The following is a 19,913-nucleotide window of genomic DNA, read 5'->3' as shown; positions in this document are numbered from 1 at the left end:
TAGTGTCCTCGGCCCAACCATCTTCAGCTGCTTCATCAATGACCTTCCTTCCATCATAAGGTCAGAAGTGGGATTGTTCACTGATGATTGCACAATGTTCAGCACCATGCAGTCCATGTCCAAATGCAGCAAGACCTGAACAATATCCAGGCTTGGGCTGACAAGTGGCAAGTAACATTCGCGCCACACAAGTGTCAGGCAATGACCATCTCTAAAAGAGAGAATGCAACCAACGCCCCTTGATGTTCAATGGCATCCCACTATCAACATCCTGGGGGTTACCATAAACTAGAAACAGAACTGGACCAGCCATATAAATACTGTGGCTTCAAGAGCAGGTCAGAGGCTCGAAATCCTGCGACAAGTAACTCACCTCCTGACTCCCCAAAGCCTGTCCACCATCTACAGGGCACGTCACGAATGGGATGGAGTACTCTCCACTTGCCTGGATGAGGTGCAGCTCCCACAACACCTAAGAAACGTGACACCATCCAGGACAAAGCACTACAAAGGATTGGCACTACATCCACAAACATTCACTCCCCTCACCACCGACACACAGTAGCAGCAGCGTGTACCATCTACAAGATGCCCTGCAGGATTTCACCAAGGTTCCTTCGACAGTACCTTCCAAACCCACGACCACTACCATCTAGAAGGACAAGGGTAGCAGATAGATGGGAGCAACACCACCTAGAAGTTACCCTCCAAATCACTCACCATCCTGACTTGGAAATATATCGCCGTTCCTTCACTGTCGCTGAGTCAATATCCTGGAACTCCCTCCCTAACAGCACTGTAGGTGTACCTACACCACATGGACTGCAGCAGTTCAAGAAGGCAGCTCACCACCACTTTCTCAAGGGAAACTAGGGATGGGCAATAAATGCTGGCCCAACCAGTAAAGCCTACATCCCGTGAATGGATTTTTAAAAAAACTTCCACATTATATTCCATCTGCCACCTTGCATTTCACTCACCTCACCTTTCTACATCTCTTTGCAGCCTCATTGTCTCCTCAAAGCTGTAATTTTGTGTAAAAACTGTTGCACTGTATCAAATACTTTTTAAAAATCCACACAACGTCTACTGGTTCCTTCTTATCAGTCCTTCTGACACTTCCCAGTTATATTATGATTTTTTAAGTGCTCTGTTTCCACATTCCAGCAGTGGATTCTGACATTTTCCCTACCAGAGATGGCAAGCTAACTGGCCTATAATTCAAAATTTTCTATATTTCTCTTTGAATAGTGGGATCAGGCTGGTTACCTCCTAATCTAAAATTTAGGAAGAATTCCAAGGCCTTGGAGAAGGTCGGAGGAGATTTACTAGATTGATACTGGGATGAGGAGAAGCTGGGATTGTTCTCCTTAGAACAGAGAAGGTTATGGGAAGATTGAGTAGAGGTGTTCCAAATTATGAGAGGTTTTGATAGAGTAATTAGAGCTAATCACTTTCCACTGGCAGAGAGATTTGTAAACCAAAATGTACAGATTTAAGGTAATTGTCAAAAGAACCAGATGAGAGATGAGATTTTTTTTCAGTGCAGTGAATCGTTTTGATCTTGAATACAAAATTGCAAAGCCATGGAGAAAGAAGCTAATTGAATGGTTCTTTCAAAGAACTGGCACAGGCCAAAGGCCTCTTCTTATGCTGTACGATTCTATGATAACTTTGCACATTGACTGGAATTTTCCAGCCTCTCCCGCCGTTGGGATCTTCTGGTCCCACCGAAATGAATGGACATTTGAATGGCTCGCCACATTTTCTGGCCCGGCCCCTGCCACAACAGGGCCAGAAAATTCCACCCTGTGACTCATCCATTTTGTTATTTCATTTATTGTTTTCTCTTACCCCTCTACGTGAAGTGCCTTGGAACATTTTCTGAATTCTAATAAGGAACACTACATACATGCACATTATTGTTTAATTCTGTTTGATGCCCTGAATGTGTACAAAGAGAAAGAGGGAGAATGAGAGACGCTTTACAGAAAAAGTCATGACAAAGTAAACTTAGATACTGTTTATGGTTTTTCTTCATGTGACCTTGTCATGATGCTGGCTATAAATGGAAAAGCTTTACTTATGACCCTTTAATTATATAAACAACCATTCAGTTAAAGAATTAAAACTGTTGAAATATGTTTTTACACATATATATCACACACAAGAGCAATACTCCTTTACAACTATCGTTGTTAAGCATCATAATTAAACTTCATATTTTGAATATACTTTGTTTCTCACAGTGGACCCTTCGGCAGTTTGGCTTATGCAAGGATGGCTATTTGTGAACAGACCTTCATTTTGGCAGCCAGCCCAAATCAAAGCTTTGTTACATGGAGTGCCATTGGGAAGGATGATTATTCTGGATTTGTTTGCTGACAGTAGACCAGCATATTCCTTCACTGAGTCTTTTTATGGACAACCTTTTATATGGTGCATGTTGCATAATTTTGGTGGCAACACAGGGATGTATGGAACAGTAGAAACAATAAATAAAGGGCCTTTTGAAGCTAGGTTTTTCCCAAATTCTACCATGGTGGGTACAGGAATAACACCAGAAGGAATTGAACAGAATGATGTTGTATATGAGCTAATGAATGAAATTGGCTGGTGCAAAGAGCCTTTAAACCTCACAGAATGGGTTATGTCATATGCAGAGAGACGATATGGAAAGAAAAATGATGATGCTGTAGCTACATGGCTGCTGTTATTCCAAAGTGTCTACAATAATACTTCATATCGACGAGACCACAACAGAAGTCCATTAGTTCACAAACCTTCTTTGAAATTGGATACTTCTTTATGGTATAACAAAAGTGATGTCTATGAAGCATGGAGGCGGATGCAAACAGCTGTTTCTGATCTGTTCTCTAGTGAGACCTTCAGATATGACCTTGTTGACGTGACAAGGCAATCTGTTCAGCTCTTAGTTTCAGAATTTTATGAAGACCTCAAGAATGCATTCTTAAAATATTCCATCGTGGGGCTACAGACTTCAGGAAATGTCTTAGTGTTTGACTTGCTACCTGAACTTGACAACCTCTTGTCCAGCGACAGACACTTTTTATTGGGCCACTGGTTACAAACAGCTCGGTCCTTGGCAACAAATGAAAAAGAAGCCAACCAATATGAATTCAATGCTCGTAGTCAAATTACTCTTTGGGGGCCAGATGGGAATCTTTTGGACTATGCCAACAAGCAGTGGGGTGGTTTAGTTAATGACTATTATGCACTTCGTTGGGATCTCTTTGTGAAGACACTTATTAAGTGTCTTGAGAAGAGAATTCCCTTCAATCAAGCCCACTTCAACCAAATTGTCTTTCAAGTGGAACAAAACTTTATTATAAACAAAGTAAAATATCCCGACAAACCAGTGGGAAATACCTTTGAGATTGCAAAAAAATTGTTCCTGAAATATTATCCCCAAGCAATGAAAAGACTCAATTAATGATGAATTCAATATTGATATGCACGCATGTTTAGTTTGGTTTAATTTTAAAGTGCAGTAGCCTCTTCAGTTGCTCTGCAATGCAGTACATATTGGTTATGTACTGGTCATTCCTATGAAGTAAAGGAAATACTCAAAAAAAAAGGTTTTAAAACTTTATCAGCTATGTTCCAATGTCATCAGCTATAAAAAGTAAAACTTTAATATATTTTTCCTGGTATTAAGTTTTTAATGATCTGGTCTTAACTGTCCAGTGAACTCTGCAAAGTTCAGCCATTTTAAACCTTGGGATGTTGAGCATTAATTAACAAATTAAACCTTATTTGTTAAAAATATATTCTCTAGGCCAGCTTTTATCCAGCCAGCAGAAAGCCCAATATACTGCACGTCTGGTGAGCTGAATCATCTCCAAGGACATTTCAGGTATATGTTGCCTAAGTTGTAAGATTTTATTTTTCTCTATAACATTTGATTTTGTATTTCTGTCTTTTTATCCTATTTTATCTAAATAATTATCCAACAAAGGCAATGGGGCAAATGTTTGTGACTACTGTTTTCCTGTAACACTTGGATAAGATCAAACTCTCTGATGGAGACACCATATGGAGACTGTAGGATGCAATTGTTCACACATCTACAATTCATTGCATTGGTATCATGATATTTAGTCTGTCTGTCATAATAAATCCCACTTTCTAACTTCAGTTTAACTTAGCAGAATTTGATATAGACCTTAGTAATGTCTGAGTAAATAGCTCATGCATAGGATGTAGGACAAAGAAACAGGTCATTTTGCATGATCCTTTCCTTGTTTATGCATCACTTGAGCCTCCTCCCATTTTTCCTCATGCAAATCTACCCAGTGTAACCCTCTATTCACTTCTCCCTCATGCTTGTCTAGCTTCCCCCTTAAATGCATCAATACTTTTCATTTTAACCACTCCCAGTGGTAGCGAGTTCCACATTCTCACCAGTCTTCTTAAAAAGCTTCTTCTGAATTCCCTATTGGATTTCTTGGTGACTATCTTCTATCAATAGCTTTCAGTTATGTTCTTCCTCAAGTGGAAACTTACTTTCCCTATCCGCTCAATCAAACCCTTTCATAATTTTAAAGACCTTTATGAGATCACCCCTGAGCCTACTCTTCAACGGAAAAGAGATCCAAATTTCAATCCTTTCCTGATAAGTATATCCATGTATTTCCGGTATCATCCTTGTAAATCCTCACTGTGCCCTTTCCAGTTCCTCTATATCCTTTTTACGATATGGCAACTAGAACTGCACAAAGCCTTTAAGTGTGGTCTAACTAAGGTTCAATAAAGATTTAGTATACCTTTACTACTTTTGAATTCTATCCCTCTAGGACTAAAACCGAATGCTTGGTTTGCTTTTTTTAAAGGCCCTGCTAATCTCTGTGCAACTTTTAGTGATTGGTGCATTTCCCTTTGTTCCTTTATCACAGCTAGTCTTGCACCTTCCCAGTAATAAGTGACTTTCTTATTCTTCCTGCGAAACTCTCTAACCCATGACAGTAACATTAAAGTGTTGTACAGTACTGACCTCAAAAGATGGTCTGCTGTTCCTTCGTGTTGCTTTAACTTCCTTTAATGCTCCCCACTGTGCTAGCCCTGAACTCGCATCTTCCTCTAGATTCATATGATCTTATGATCTTAAGAAATAGGAGAAGGAGTCGGCCATTCAGCCCATTGAACCTGCTCTGTCATTTGATAAGATCGTGGTTATCTGATTGTGATCTTACCTCCACTTTCCTGCTTGTACCCCATAACTCTTAACTCCATTGTTGATCAAAAGTCTGTCTAACTCAGCCTTGAATATATTCAATGACCCAACCTCCACTGCTCTCTGGGGAAGAGAATTCCAAATACTAATGACCCACTGAGAGAAGAAATTACTGCTTGTCTGTGCCATAAATAAGAGACCCCTTATTTTTAAATGGTGCATCCTTGTTTAAGAGGTGAAACATATTCATTGTATCTATCCTGTTACGCTCTCTTAGAATCTGAGAGGGAGGCGATGGCGTATTGTCGCTGGACTAGTAATCCAGAGACCCAGGGTAATGCTCTGGGGACCCGGGTTCGAATCCCGCCACGGCAGATGGTGAAATTTGAATTCAATAAAAATCAAGAATTAAAAGTCTAATGATGACCATGAAACCATTGTCGATTGTTGTAAAAACCCATCTGGTTCACTGGAAATCTGCCATCCTTACCTGGTGTGGCCTACATGTGACTCCAGACCCACATTGCTGTGACTCCACAGCAATGCCCTCTGAAATGGCCTAACAAGCCAATCAGCTACCACTACAAAGTCACAAAAAGGAATGAAACCGGACGGACGACCTAGGTACCAGAAATGACAACAGCAATCTCAGCCCTGTCGACCCTGCAAAGTCCTCCTTACTAATATCTGGGGGCTAGTGTCAAAATTGGGAGAGCTGTCTCACAGACCAGTCAAGCAACAGCCTGACATAGTCATCCCCATGGAATCATATCTTACAGATAATGTCCCAGACACCACCATCACCATCCCTGGGTATGTCCTGTCCCACCGGCAGGACAGACCCAGCAGAGGTGGTGGCACAGTCGTATACAGTCGGGAGGAGTTGCCCTGGGAGTCCTCAACATTGACTCCGGACCCTATGAAGTCTCATGGCATCAGGTCAAACATGGGCATGGAAACCTTCTGCTAATTACCATGTACCACCCTCCCTTAGCTGATGAATCCGTGCTCCTCCATCTTGAACACCACTTGGAGGAAGCACCTAGGGTGGCAAGGGCGCAGAATGTACCCGGAGTGGGGAACTTCAATGTCCATTACCAAGAGTGGCTCGGTGGCACCACTACTGACGGAGCTGGCTGAGTCCTAATTGACATGGCTACTAGGCTGGGTCTGCGGCAGGTGGTGAGGGAACCAACAAGAGAGAAAAACATATTTGACCTCATCCTCACCAACCTGCCTGCCCAGACGTACAGTCATTGTGGAGATAAAGTCCCGCCTTCACATTGAGGATACCCTCCATTGTGTTGTGTGGCACTACCACCGTGCTAAATGGGAGAGATTTCGAACAGATCTAGCAACTCGAGACTGGGCATCCATGAAGTGCTGTGGGCCATCAGCAGCAGCAGAATTGTACTCGAATACGATCTGTAATCTCATGGCCCGGCATATCCCCCACTCTACCATTACCATCAAGCCAGAGGATCAACCCTGGTTCAATGAAGAGTGCAGGAGGGCATGCCAGGAGCAGCACTAGGCATACCTAAAAATGTGGTGTCAACCAGGTGAAGCTATAACACAGGACTACTTGCTTGCCAAACAGCATAAGCAGTAAGTGATAGAACTAAGCAATCCCACAGCCAGTGGATCAGATCTAGGCTCTGCAGTCCTGCCACATCCAGTCTGGAATGGTGGTGGACAATTAAACAACTCACTGGAGGAGGAGGTTCCACAAATATCCCCATCCTCAATGATGGAAGAGCCCAGCACATCAGTGCAAAAGATAAAGCTGAATCATTTGCTACAATCTTCAGCTAGAAGTACTGAGTTGATGATTCATCTCGGTCTCCTCCGGAGGTCCCCAGCATCACAGATGCCAATCTTCAGCCAATTCAATTCACTCAATGTGATATCAAGAAACGGCTGAAGGCACTGGATCCTGCAAAGGCAATGGGCTCTGACAATATTCCGGCAATAGTACTGAAGACTTGTGCTCTGGAACTTGGCGTGCCCTAAGCCAAGCTGTTGCAGTACAACTACAACATTGGCATCTACCTGGCTATGTGGAAAATTGCCCAGGTATGTCCTGTACACAAGATTCAGGACAAATCCAACCCGGCCAATTACCTCCCCATCAGTCTACTCTCGATTGTCAGTAAAGTAATGGAAGGGGTCATCAACTGTGCTATCAAGTGGCACTTACTTAGCAATAACCTGCTCACTGACGCCCAGTTTGGGTTCCGCCAGGGCCACTCAGCTCCTGACCTCCTTACAGCCTTGAGTCAAACATGGACAAAAGAGCTGAACTGCTGAGGTGAGGTGAGAGTGACTGCCTTTGACATCAACGCCGCATTTGACCAAGTGTGGCATCAAGAAGCCCGAACAAAACTCGAGTCAATGGGAATCAGGGGGAAAACTCTCCACTGGTTGGAGTCATACCTAGCACAAAGGAAGATGGCTGTGGTTGTTGGAGGTCAATCATCTCAGCTCCAGGACATCACTGCAGGAGTTCCTCAGGGTAGTGTCCTCAGCCCAACCATCTTCAGCTGGTTCGTCAATGACCTTCCATCATAAGGTCAGAAGTGGGGATCCCCCTGCACCATGACCCCACCACCGAACATCAAGCCATTGTTTCCAGGACTGTCAATGACCTCATCTCCTCCCTCCACAGCTTCCCACCTCATAGACTCCCAACCCCGGACAACCTGCTTCTGCCTTCTTCCCAAAATCCACAAGCAGGACTGTCCCGGTAAACCGATTGTATCAGCCTGATCCTGCCCCACAGAACTCATTTCTTCCTATCTTTACTCTGTTCTCTCTCCCCTTGTCCAGTCTCTTCCCACCTACATCCGATGCCCTACGTCATATCAACAATTTCGGGTTCCCTGGCCTTAACCGCCTCCTCTTCACCATGGATGTCCAATCCCTCTACACCTCCATCCCCTGCCAGGATGGCCTGAGGGCTCTCCGCTTCTTCTTTGAACGGAGGCCCGAACTATCACCGTCCACCACCACTCCTCTGTCTGGCTGAACTTGTTCTCTCACTGAACAATTTCTGCTTAAACTTGTCTCACTTCCTCCCAATAAAAGCTGTGGCTATGGGTACTTGCATGGGTCCCAGTTATGCCTGTCTCTTTATGGGGTATGTGGAACATTGCTTGTTCCAGTCCTGCTCGGGCCCCCTCCCACAACACTTTTTTCGGTACATCGATGACTGTTTCGGTGCTGCTTCATGCTCTCTTCTGGACCTGGAAAAATTTATCAATTTTGCTTCCAATTTCCACACCTCTATCACCTTCACATGGTCCATCTCCAACACTTCCCTTCCCTTCCTTGACTTCTCTCTCTCCATTTCTGGTGATAAGACTGTCCACCAATATTCATTACAAGCTCACCGACTCCCATAGCTATCTCAACTACAGCTCCTCACACCCTGCTTCCTGTAAGTACTCCATCCCATTCTCTCAGTTCCTTCGCCTCCGTTGCATCTGTTCTGATAATTCCACTTTCCAAAATGGCGCTTCTGACATGTCTACCTTCTTCCTTAACCGAGGTTTTCCCCTCACTGTGGTTGACAGGACCCTCAGCTGTGTACGACCAATCTCCTGTGCCTCTGCCCTCACAACTTCCCCTCCCTCCCAGAACCCTTGTCCTCACCTTTCACCCCACCAGCCTCCGCATTCAAAGGATCATCGTCCGTCATTTCCACCAACTCCAGCATGATGCCACCACCAAACACATCTTCCCCTGACCCAATCAGTGGTGATGGGTATAACTTCAGTTTTCGGGTGTGCAGGCAGAGGCAATGTAAGATCAAAAGGCAGCTGCAAACCTCCAACTGGCTCCGTAGTGAAATTTTGAATTTGTATAGTGAAAATGCTTTGCCTGGTGTATGGGTTGCTGTTGCCTCAATGGAGATTAATTTGGGAATTTGTAAAAAGTTATAGTAATTTAAAGCCATGTGTACATATATTTTAACCTGTGTAAATTAATAAAATATTTCATTTAGTGTAATGTAAAACATCGAACTAGTGGTCTGATTCCTGAGTTTAGAGTCGCATCTCAAACATAACACTTAAAATTATTGGTTATGATAGTTGTTTAAAGTTTCCCTCTGGGTTTTTTTTTAATAATTCCACTTTACCAACTGCATTAGACATTACCAGGTCTAAGATAGCCTACTCCCTGGTTGGTTCCAGAACATTTTGTTCTAAAAAACTGTTCCAAATACACTCTATGAACTCATTCTCCAGGCTACCTCTACCAAATTTCTCTCCCTTATTCTTTCTGAGCTGATATTGTCAATGAGACCCACCTGTTCCCTTGATTCTATTCCCACTAAATTGCCGGTCAACCAACTTTCCCTCCTGGTCCCCATGGTGGCTGATATTGTAAACCGGAGTGGGAAAACTATGCCCCAAGGGTCACGTATAGCCTGTGGAAACTTCTCATCCTGCCCTTGAGTTGCATTGTGTCCATGCCAGGCCATCTAGGGAGTCTAGGAAATACTGAGTTGCAAGAATCTGAAACTTTGAGAGGATTAGAAACTTGGGTTACCTGCTTTAGAATGATCTTTGATGAATGACCACGGGAAGTGATCCAAGATCAGCAAAGGAGCGGTGTCCAGAATTAGGCTTTTGCAATGTAGAAACATAATGTGGCTACCATGTGAGGGAGAGAAGTGTGCATGGAACAAAGAGCAGCACGACGACGTACAAATGTAAGTAACCATCTGATTGTCTCCAGATTTCTGATGACCCGATGTTAAATACTGGAGTAGATTTAACTGAAGTGGTTTAAAGTGTCAAGGAGCATGTTATAAGGCAATTACTGGTAGATTTTATAACTTTCTATCAAATATTTTCATTGATCTGGCAAATGTGAATGCTGTTCTGATTTCATTGATTTATGGATCAATAACTGTTTCATCCTAATCCATAACGCAAAAAGAATATTGGAGACCATCTGTATATCTGATAATAAATACCTGTTTATACCTATTTTCTTTAAAAAAATCATTATTAAAATACTAAAAATAAAATATAAGTTGAAATGCCAGTATGTCCATGTTTTTATTGTACAGTATTACAATTTAAATTGGGATGGGGCAGGGGGGTGATGGGTGGGTCCATGATTACCAATATTCACTGATTTTGATGTGACTACATTAATATTGCAAGAACTGACCAGAATAATACCCTTGAATCGAACCCAAATTAGGGAGTGGCCTCCTCAAAGAAGGGAGAGGTAGATGCTGAATTTTGAATATTTAACAAATAATGGACTTCTAAATACTTAATATCTAAATAGTTATTGTCAACACAATGGGCCAAGCTCCCCAGCGTCAGATTGGAAGGGGGTACGCCAAAAATGAGCTGAGGAATCCCTCTTGGAACGTCCCAGGTAAGGGTTTACATAGCAATTGCCCAGGAGTGCAAACTTCCTTTGGGCAGTTGTCCTGCGCTGGGAACCATCAGATGGTTGCAAATAATGTGTTCTCTTTTTTTTGAGCATGTAGTTGTGCATGATTGGTATCCTAAAGGGGCTGACTTGTTCACAGCCTGCACATCTTACAGGGAACATTGGTTGAAAATACTTCAGCCTCGTCTTTTGCACTGACGAGCTGTGCTCCACCATCATTCAGGATGGGGATGTTTCTAACACTCCTCCTCCCCTATCTGTTAATTGTCCACCACCATTCATGATAGGATATGCAGGACTGCACAGCTTTGATCTGAATCACTGGTTGTGTGATCACTCAACTCTGTTTGACATTTTTCTAGACCTGTGTTGTGGCTTTACCGGGATGGTATTACATTTTTCAGAATACTTGGTGTGGCTCTTGGCATGCTCTGGTAAACTCCTCATTGAACCAAGATTGGTCCCTTGGTCTGTTAATAATGGTAGTGAGGAATATACCTGGTCATGAGTTTACAGATTGTGGTGGAATACATTATCTAATGGATGCCCAGTTTTGAGTTGAGAGATCTGTACTATCATATTTAGCATGATGGCAGTGCCACATAATAGAAGGTATCCTCAATGTGTAGACAGGACTTTGGTTCCACAGGAACTCTGTGGTGGTCACTCTGATCGACAGAGTTCAGGACAGATGCATCTGCTACAGGTAGACTGGCAAGGAAGAGGTCAAGTTGGTTTCTCCCTCCAATATAAAAAGAGAACGTGCTGAAAATACTCAAAAGCAGGTCAGGCAGCATTTGTGGACAGAAACAGAGTTAACGTTTCGGGTTGCTAACCCTTCATCAGAACTGAGGAAAGATAGAAATGTAATAGCTTTTGAGCACATGAAAGGGTAGAGAGGGAGGAAGAACAAAAGGGAAGGTCAGTAGGGAAGGAGATTAAATGACGAACTGTTTCATGGTACAAAAGCCAAAAAGTAATGGGTAAAGTAAAGGCAGAATAGAGCGGTTAAAAGAAGAACCTGGAGCCAGTAATCACCACCTAGATCATTGGTTGAAAGGGGGACCTGGAGCCAGTCACCAATTCATAGAAGAGCAGGCCAAAAGAGGACCCAGAGGCAGTAGTCTTCGCCTAGAAGAACTATAAAATCCAGGCCAGTCTGTGGTTCCAGAGCGGAGAGACTGCATTCTGAGAGAAACCCAAGTCTGATTCTGCCACTGTTTTCCAAGTGCTCAGCTGTTAAATCTTTTATAATGGACTCGAGAATTTTCCCCACTACCAACGTCAGGCTGACTGGTCTATAATTCCCTGTTTTCTCTCTACCTCCCTTTTTAAATAGTGGGGTTACATTAGCTTCCCTCCAATCTGTAGGAACTGTTCCAGAGTCTATAGAATCTCGGAAGATGACCACCAATGCATCCACTATTTCTAGGGCCACTTCCTTAAGTACTCTGGGATGTAGATTATCAGGCCCTGGGGATTTATCGGCCTTCAATCCCATCAATTTCTCCAACACCATTTCCCTACTAATACTGATTTCTTTCAGTTCCTCCCTCTCACTAAACCCTGTGTTCCCCAACATTTTTGGTATGTTATTTGTGTCTTCCTTTGTGAAGACAGAACCAAAGTATGTATTTAGTTGGTCAGCCATTTCTTTGTTCCCCATTATAAATTCCCCTGTTTCTAACTGTAAGGGACTTAATTTGTCTTCACCAATCTTTTTCTCTTCACATACCTATAGAAACTTTTACAGTCAGTTTTTATGTTCCCCGCAAGCTTACTCTCGTACTCTATGTTCCCCTTCTTAATCAATCCCTTGATCCTCCTTTGCTGAATTCTAAACTGCTCCCAATCTTCAGGTCTGTTGTTTTTTCTGGCCAATTTGTATGCCTCTTCCTTGGATCTAATACTATCTCTAATTTCCCTTGTAAGCCATGGTTTGGCCACCTTTCCTATTTTACTTTTGTGCCAGACAGGAATAAACAATTGTTGCAGTTCACCCATGCGCTCTTTGAACGTTTGCCATTGCTTATCCACCGTCATCCCTTTAAGTAACATTTCCCAATCCATCATAGCCAACGAGCGTCTCATACCATTGTAGTTTCCTTTATTAAGATTCAGGACCCTAGTCTCAGAATCAACTACATCACTCTCCATCTTGATGAAGAATTCTATCATATTATGGTCCCTCATCCCCCAAGGGGCCTTGCACAACTAGATTGCCAATTATTCCTTTCTCATTACACAATACCCAGTCAAGGATGGCCTGTTCTCTAGTTGGTTCCTCAATATATTGGTCCAGAAAACCACCCTGTATACACTCCAGGAATTCCTCCTCTACGGATTGTTACGAATTTGATTTGCCCAATCTATATGTAGGTTAAAGTCACCCATAATTACAGATGTTCCTTTACTGCATGCATCTCTAATTTCCTGTTTAATGCCATTCCCAACGTCACCACTACAGTTTGGGGGGTCTATATACAACCCCCATTAACACTTTTTGCCCCTTGGTGTTTCTCAGCTCTACCCATACAGATTCCACATTGTCGGAGCTAATATCTTTCCTCACTATTGCATTAATTTTCTCTTTAACCAGCAATGTAACTCCACCGCCTTTTCCTTTTTGTCTGCCCTTCCTAAATACTGAATACCCCTGGATGTTCAGTTCCCATCCCTGGTCACCCTGCAGCCATGTCTCTGTAATCCCGACGATATCATACCTGTTTACACCTATTTGCGCAGTTAATTCATCCACTTTATTGCGAATGTTCCTCGCGTTAAGGCACAAAGCCTTAAGGTTTGTCTTTTTAACATTACTTGTCCCGTTCCCACTATTTTTCACTGAGGCCCTGTTTGATTCTTGCCCTTGATTTCTCTGCCTGTCACTTCTCTTATTCCCCTATCTGTCTTTTGTTCTCATCCTTGATTCCCCCTCCTCTGACTCCTTGCATTGATTCCCATCCCCCTGCCATTTTAGTTTAAACCCTCCCCAACCACTCTAGCAAATATTCCCCCTAGGACATCAGTCGCGGTCCTGCCCAGGTGTAACCTTTCCAGGTTATACTGGTCCCACCTCCTCCAGAACCGGTCCCAATGTTCCAGGAATCTGAAACCCTCCCTCTCACACCATCTCTTCAGCCACATAGTCATCCGATATATCGTGCTATTTCTACTCTGACTAGCACGTGGCACTGGTAGTAATCCTGAGATCACTACCTTTGAGGTCCTACTTTTCAACTTACTTCCTAACTCCCTATATTCTGCTTTTAGGACCTCACCCCTTTCTTTACTTATGTCGTTTGTACCAATGTGTACCACGACCACTGGCTGTTCACGCTCCCCCTTCAGAATGTCCTGTAGCTGCTCTGAGACATCCTTGACCTGAGCACCAGGGAGGCAACATACCATCCTGGAGTCTCGTTTGCGGCCACAGAAATACCTATCTATTCCCCTTACAATTGAATCCCCTATAACTATTGCATTCCCGCACTTTTTACTCCTCCCCTGTGCAGCAGAGACAACTGTGGTGCAACGAATTTGGCTGTTGCTGCTTTCCCCTGAAAGGCCATTCCCCCCAACAGTATCCAAAGCGGTATATTTGTTTTGCAGGGGAATAGCCACAGGAGATTCCTGCACTGCCTGCCTAGTCCTCTTGCTCTGCCTGGTGGTCACCCATTCCCTGCAATGATCAATTACATTTTTTTTATTCCACTCTTTATACCTCAGACTCCTTTTCAGATCCTGGTTTATTTCACAATTTTTTTGATAATATTGACATCCCATCTCGAATGTCTGACTCTATGAATGCATTAGAAGTACCCCTTTCCCTAGATGAAATATTAAAGGCAATTAAATCTGTGCAAAGTAATAAGGCACCAGGGCCTGATGGATTTCCAAAAGAAATTTATAAAAAATCCTTATCACAACTTTCACCATCATTATTGTCTATGTTTCTGGAATGCTTTCTCTCGAGAACACTCCCTCCTACACTGCGCGAGGCATCTTTGTCTATTCTTTTAAAGAGGGATAAGGATCCTCTGCATTATAGTTCATTCCAGCCTATTTCCCTTTTAAATGCGGATGTCAAGATACTAGCTAAAGCATTAGCCTACTGTCTTGAACTTGTCCTTCCATCTATTATCTCTCCTGACCAGACAGGTTTTATACAGGGCAGGCAATCCTTATCTAATTTAAGGCATCTTTTCAATATTATTTATACACATTCAACTACTCCTGTGCCTGAGGTTCTTATAACAATGGATGCAGAAAAGGCTTTTGATAGATTGGAATGACACTACCTTTTCTTCACTCTTCAAAAATTTGGATTTTTTATAAAATGGATAAAACTATTATATTCTTCCCCAGTTACTTCAGAACATACAAATAATATCCACTCTTTGAGCTCCATCGAGGTAGCAGACAGGGTTGTCCCCTTCTCTCAACCCCCCCACCCAACTACTTTTCGCTATTGCTAATGAGCCCCTGGCAATTTCACTGCAGACCTGTGGAGATACACAGGGTGTTATATGGGGTGGAATCGAGCAGAAAATCTCCCTAAATGCTGATCTGCTTCTTTACATCTCTGATCCGGCCTCAACTCTCCCACACATTTTCTCTATTCTTGAGCGATTTGGTCATATTTCAGGTTTAAAAATTAATTTGCAAAAGAGTGAAATTTTTCCTATTAACTCTATTGCAAAAAGTCACCCCCCCCCCCCCCCCCCCAACACTTTCAAGGTCTCAGTAAACAGTTTTAAGTATTTAGGAATTTTAATTACTAGACCCATTGGTAAACTTTTTTAAGCTCAATTTTGACCCTTTGTTGGTACATACAAAGCAGGACTTAGCACATTGGTCCAGCTTACTCCTTTCTTTAGTTGGTCAAATAAATTCTGTGAAGATAGTTATTTTGCCAAAATTTCTATATTTGTTTGAGTGCATTCTATTGTTTATCCCCAAACATTTTTTATTGCAATAGACCAATTAATTTTTCCTTTATTTGGAATAAGAAAACACCCAGAATTCATAAAATTTTTCTACAAAGACCCAAGCATTTTGGTAGTTTGGCACTGCCAAATTTTCAGTTTACTTTTGGCTTCTTTCGGCCTCGGCTAATTTTGCGTGGGTGTAATTGGAGGCAGCCTCCTGTCAATCCACATCTCTGCCTGCTCTGTTGTGTTCCTCCACTCCTTTCTCAATCGTCACTTTTCTTCGAACCCTATCATTAAACAGTCATTTAAGATTTGGACCCAGTTCAGAACACACTTTGGGCTGCAATCTCTGTCTTTATGCAGCCCTATTGTTGCAAATCATTTATTTTCATCTTCATTAGGAGATTCTGCCTTTCAAGTCTGGCACACAAGAGGCATCAAACTCTTGTTAACTTATAAATTGATAGGGCTGAATTTTCCCCCCCCATTGGGGGGGAAGTTGATGGGCGGGCATATGCAGGCAGGCTTCGGATCAGTGCCCTCGATCGGAGGCGCGGCGCCATTTTACGTGGGCGGGCCAATTAAGGCCTGCCCAGCGTGACGTCTGCACAGAAGCGCTATGCGCTCCCTGTGCAGGCGGGGGGGGGATTCCTGAAGTCGAGAGTGCGCTGTTTTGCGCATGCACACGAAAGAGCGCAGTCATCTCTCTGAGGCTAACTGCTGCCTTAGGGAGATTGGCTCTACTTTCAAAAATATTAAAAATAGAACAAAAAAAATTCCCTTACATGTCCCCTCATGTGACAATGTCACATGAGTTGGGACATGTTCATAATTTCCAAAAAAACCTCATTAAAATTTTTAAAACCCTACGTGAAACCTCATCCCGCCCATGGATGAGGTTTCATGTTTTTTCCAGTTCCCTTAAGGTTGGACGGGCAGGTCCACTAATTACTTTAATTGATCTGTCAATGGCCTCAATTGACCAGTGACAGGTCGGCGGGCGCGCAGCTGATTTTGCTGTGCCCCCGCCTTCCTGAAAATTTAAATGTGGTGCAGTGACGTCGGGAGTTCCACCCGACGTCACCGCGCGTCATTTTACGCGTTGGCGAATGGGCCCCGCTCACCGACTGTAAAATCCAGCCCATAATATTTTTGCACAAAAAAATTACTCAGTTTCCTTTATTGCCCACTAAATCACTGATAAATATTATATTAGAACGAAATCCTTTTGTTCGAGGGTTCATTTCAAAATTGTATTCTCTAATTTTTTCACTACACTGCCCTTTGCTTTCTACCTTAAAAACACTCTGGGAGCAAGATTTTGACTCCAACTTATCAAAAGTTAACTCGAAGTCTATTCTCTCTTGTGTACATTCCTCATCGGTATATGCACGACATGCGTTGCTACAATTTAAAATCTTACATCCTATCCATCTATGCAAAGTGAAATTATCTAAGATTTATTCAAATTTTGATCCAACCTTTGATAAATGCCATACTGCCACTGCCCCAGCCTCTCCAATTCATATGTACTGGCCATGTCCCAAATTGGCTTTGTTTTGCACACAAATATTTACATCACTCTCACATTTTTAATAGCAACATTGACCTTTCTCCTATTACAGCATTCTTTGGAGTGGGACCAAATGGCATCCTTCTTATAAAAGTTCAGACTAATCCACTTGCCTTTTCAACATTATTGGCTAGACATGTTATTCTGCCCTATTTTCTTTTACTAATTGATCTTATGCAGAATCTTAAACTTGAGAAAATAAAACTACACTAAGAGGCTCCCCGGATGGATTTTATGTAGCTTGGTAACCTTTCTTAGATTATTTTGAGGAACTATAGCTCTCTACTTTCATATAACTGACCCTACTTAGGTTTTATGTATCATATCAGGTGAAACCATATTTGACCTATGGTTGTTAATTTTTTCTTTCCTTTTTCTTCTCCTTCCTTCTACTTCTCTTTTCTTTTCCCTTTTTCTTTCTCTTTCTCTTCCAAATATAAGTGTATTAAATTATTGCTGTACTGTAAGCTTTTTTTTGTACTGTTACTCATTATCACAGAATCACAGTGCAGAAGAGGTCCTTCGGCCCATCAAGTCTGCACCGACACGTGAGAAACATCTGACCTCCCCACCTAATCCCATTTACCAGCACTTAGCCCATAGCCTTGAATGTTATGACGTGCCAAGTGCTCATCCAGGTACTTTTTAAAGGATGTGAGGCAACCCGCCTCCACCACCCTCCTAGGGAGTGCATTCCAGACCGTCACCACCTTCTGGGTAAAAAAACGTTTTTCCTCACATCCCCCCTAAACCTCCTGCCCCTCACCTTGAACTTGTGTCCCCTCCAGACTGACCCTTCAACTAAGGGGAACAGCTGCTCCCTATCCACCCTGTCCATGCCCCTCATAATCTTGTACACCTCGATCAGGTCACCCCTCAGTCTTCTCTGCTCCAGTGAAAACAACCCAAGTCTATCCAACCTCTCTTCATAACTTAAATGTTTCATCCCAGGCAACATCCTAGTGAATCTCCTCTGCACCCCCTCCAGTGCAATCACATCCTTCCTATAATGTGGTGACCAGAACTGCACACAGTACTCCAGCTGTGGCCTCACCAAGATTCTATACAACTCCAACATGACCTCCCTACTTTTGTAATCTATGCCTCGATTGATAAAGTCAAGTGTTCCATATGCCTTTTTCACCACCCCACTAACATGCCCCTCCGCCTTCAGAGATCTATGGACACACACGCCTTTGTTCCTTAGAACTTCCTAGTGTCATGCCATTCATTGAATACTTCCTTGTCAAATTACTTCTTCCAAAGTGTATCACCTCACACTTTTCAGGGTTAAATTCCATCTGCCATTTATCTGCCCATTTGACCATCCCGTCTATATCTTCCTGTAGCCCAAGACACTCAACCTCACTGTTAACCACCCGGCCAATCTTTGTGTCATCTGCAAACTTACTAATCCTACACCCCACATAGTCATCTATGTCGTTCTATATAAATGACAAATAATAGGGGACCCAGCACAGATCCCTGTGGTATGCCACTGGAAACTGACTTCCAGTCACTAAAGCATCCTTCTGTCATCACCCTCTGTCTCCTACAATTAAGCCAATTTTGAATCCACCTTATCAATTACCCAGTATTCCATGTGCATTTGCCTTCTTTATAAGTCTAGCATGTGGGACCTTGTCAAAGGCTTTGCTGAAATCCAAATAAACTACATAAGCTACCACTACCCTTATCTACACACCTGGTCACCTCCTCAAAAAATTCAATCAAATTTGTTAGGCATGACCTCCCTCTGACAAAGCCACGCTGACTATCCCTCATCAAACCTTGTCTCTCCACGAGAGAAGATAGATTCTCTCCTTCAGAATTTTCTCCAATAGTTTCCCTACCACTGACGTGAGACTCACTGGTCTGTAGTTCCTTGACTTATCTTTACAACCCTTCTTAAATAGCGGAACCACATTAGCTGTTCTCCAGTCCTCTGGCACCTCCCCTGTGGCCGGAGAGGAATTAAAAATTTGGGTCAGAGCCCCTGCGATCTCCTCCTTTGCCTCCCTCAGCAGCCTGGGACACAAATCATCTGGACCTGGAGATTTGTCCACTTTTAAGCCTGCCAACACCTCCAATACCTTGTCACTCCCTACATCAATTTGCTCAAGAACTTTGCAGTCTCTCTCCCCAAGTTCCATACCTTCATCCTCATTCTCTTGGGTGAAGACGGATGTGAAGTATTTGGTTCAACACTCTACCGATGTCCTCTGGCTCCACCCATAGATTGCCCCCTTGGTCCCTAATGGGCCCTACTCTCCCTGGTTATCCTCTTCTCATTGATATACTTATAGAATATCTTGGAATTTTCCCTACTTTTACCATTATGTTTGTTGTTAAAACTTAATAGACAGAAATTTAAAAAAAGAAGTTAAAGTTAGTATCAAATTGAAAGAAAAAGTGTATAATTCTGCAAAGATGAGTGGCTGGTCAGAAGATTGGATAGAATATAAAGAACAGCAAAGAATGACTAAAAAATTGATAAGGAGGGAGAGATTAGAGTGTGAGAGAAAGCTAGATGGAAATATAAAAACAGATAGTGAGAGTTTCTACAGGTATTTCAAAAGGAAAAAAGTAAGTAAAGTGAGTGTTGGTCCCCTACAGAGTGAGTCTGGGGAATTAATAATGGAAAATAAGGACATGGTGAATGAACTGAACAGATATTTTGCATGTGTCTTCACTACAGAGGGTACAAATACCATCCCAAAAATAATTGTGAATCAGGAGGTTAAAGCAAGGGACGAACTTAAAACAATTACAATCACCAGCAAAAGGGTACTGA

The 19,913-nt window shown here is 42.7% G+C and overlaps 1 protein-coding gene across 1 annotated transcript in view; it reads left to right on the top strand.

Moving 5' to 3' along the window:
• The window catches only part of naglu (N-acetylglucosaminidase, alpha), a 42,388-nt gene extending 38,230 nt beyond the window's left edge, over window positions 1-4,158 (top strand). Inside the window, exon 6 of the mRNA XM_078529529.1 lies at window positions 2,250-4,158. Coding sequence (XP_078385655.1) covers window positions 2,250-3,454 — 1,205 coding nt within the window. The 3' untranslated portion in view covers window positions 3,455-4,158. The remainder of the gene's footprint in view (window positions 1-2,249) is intronic.
• Window positions 4,159-19,913: the final 15,755 nt, after the last annotated feature.

Source organism: Cetorhinus maximus, chromosome 25, assembly GCF_964194155.1.
Source record: "Cetorhinus maximus chromosome 25, sCetMax3.hap1.1, whole genome shotgun sequence".
In the NCBI taxonomy this organism is placed as follows: domain Eukaryota; kingdom Metazoa; phylum Chordata; class Chondrichthyes; order Lamniformes; family Cetorhinidae; genus Cetorhinus; species Cetorhinus maximus.
This window is presented reverse-complemented; position numbering and strand designations above follow the sequence as displayed.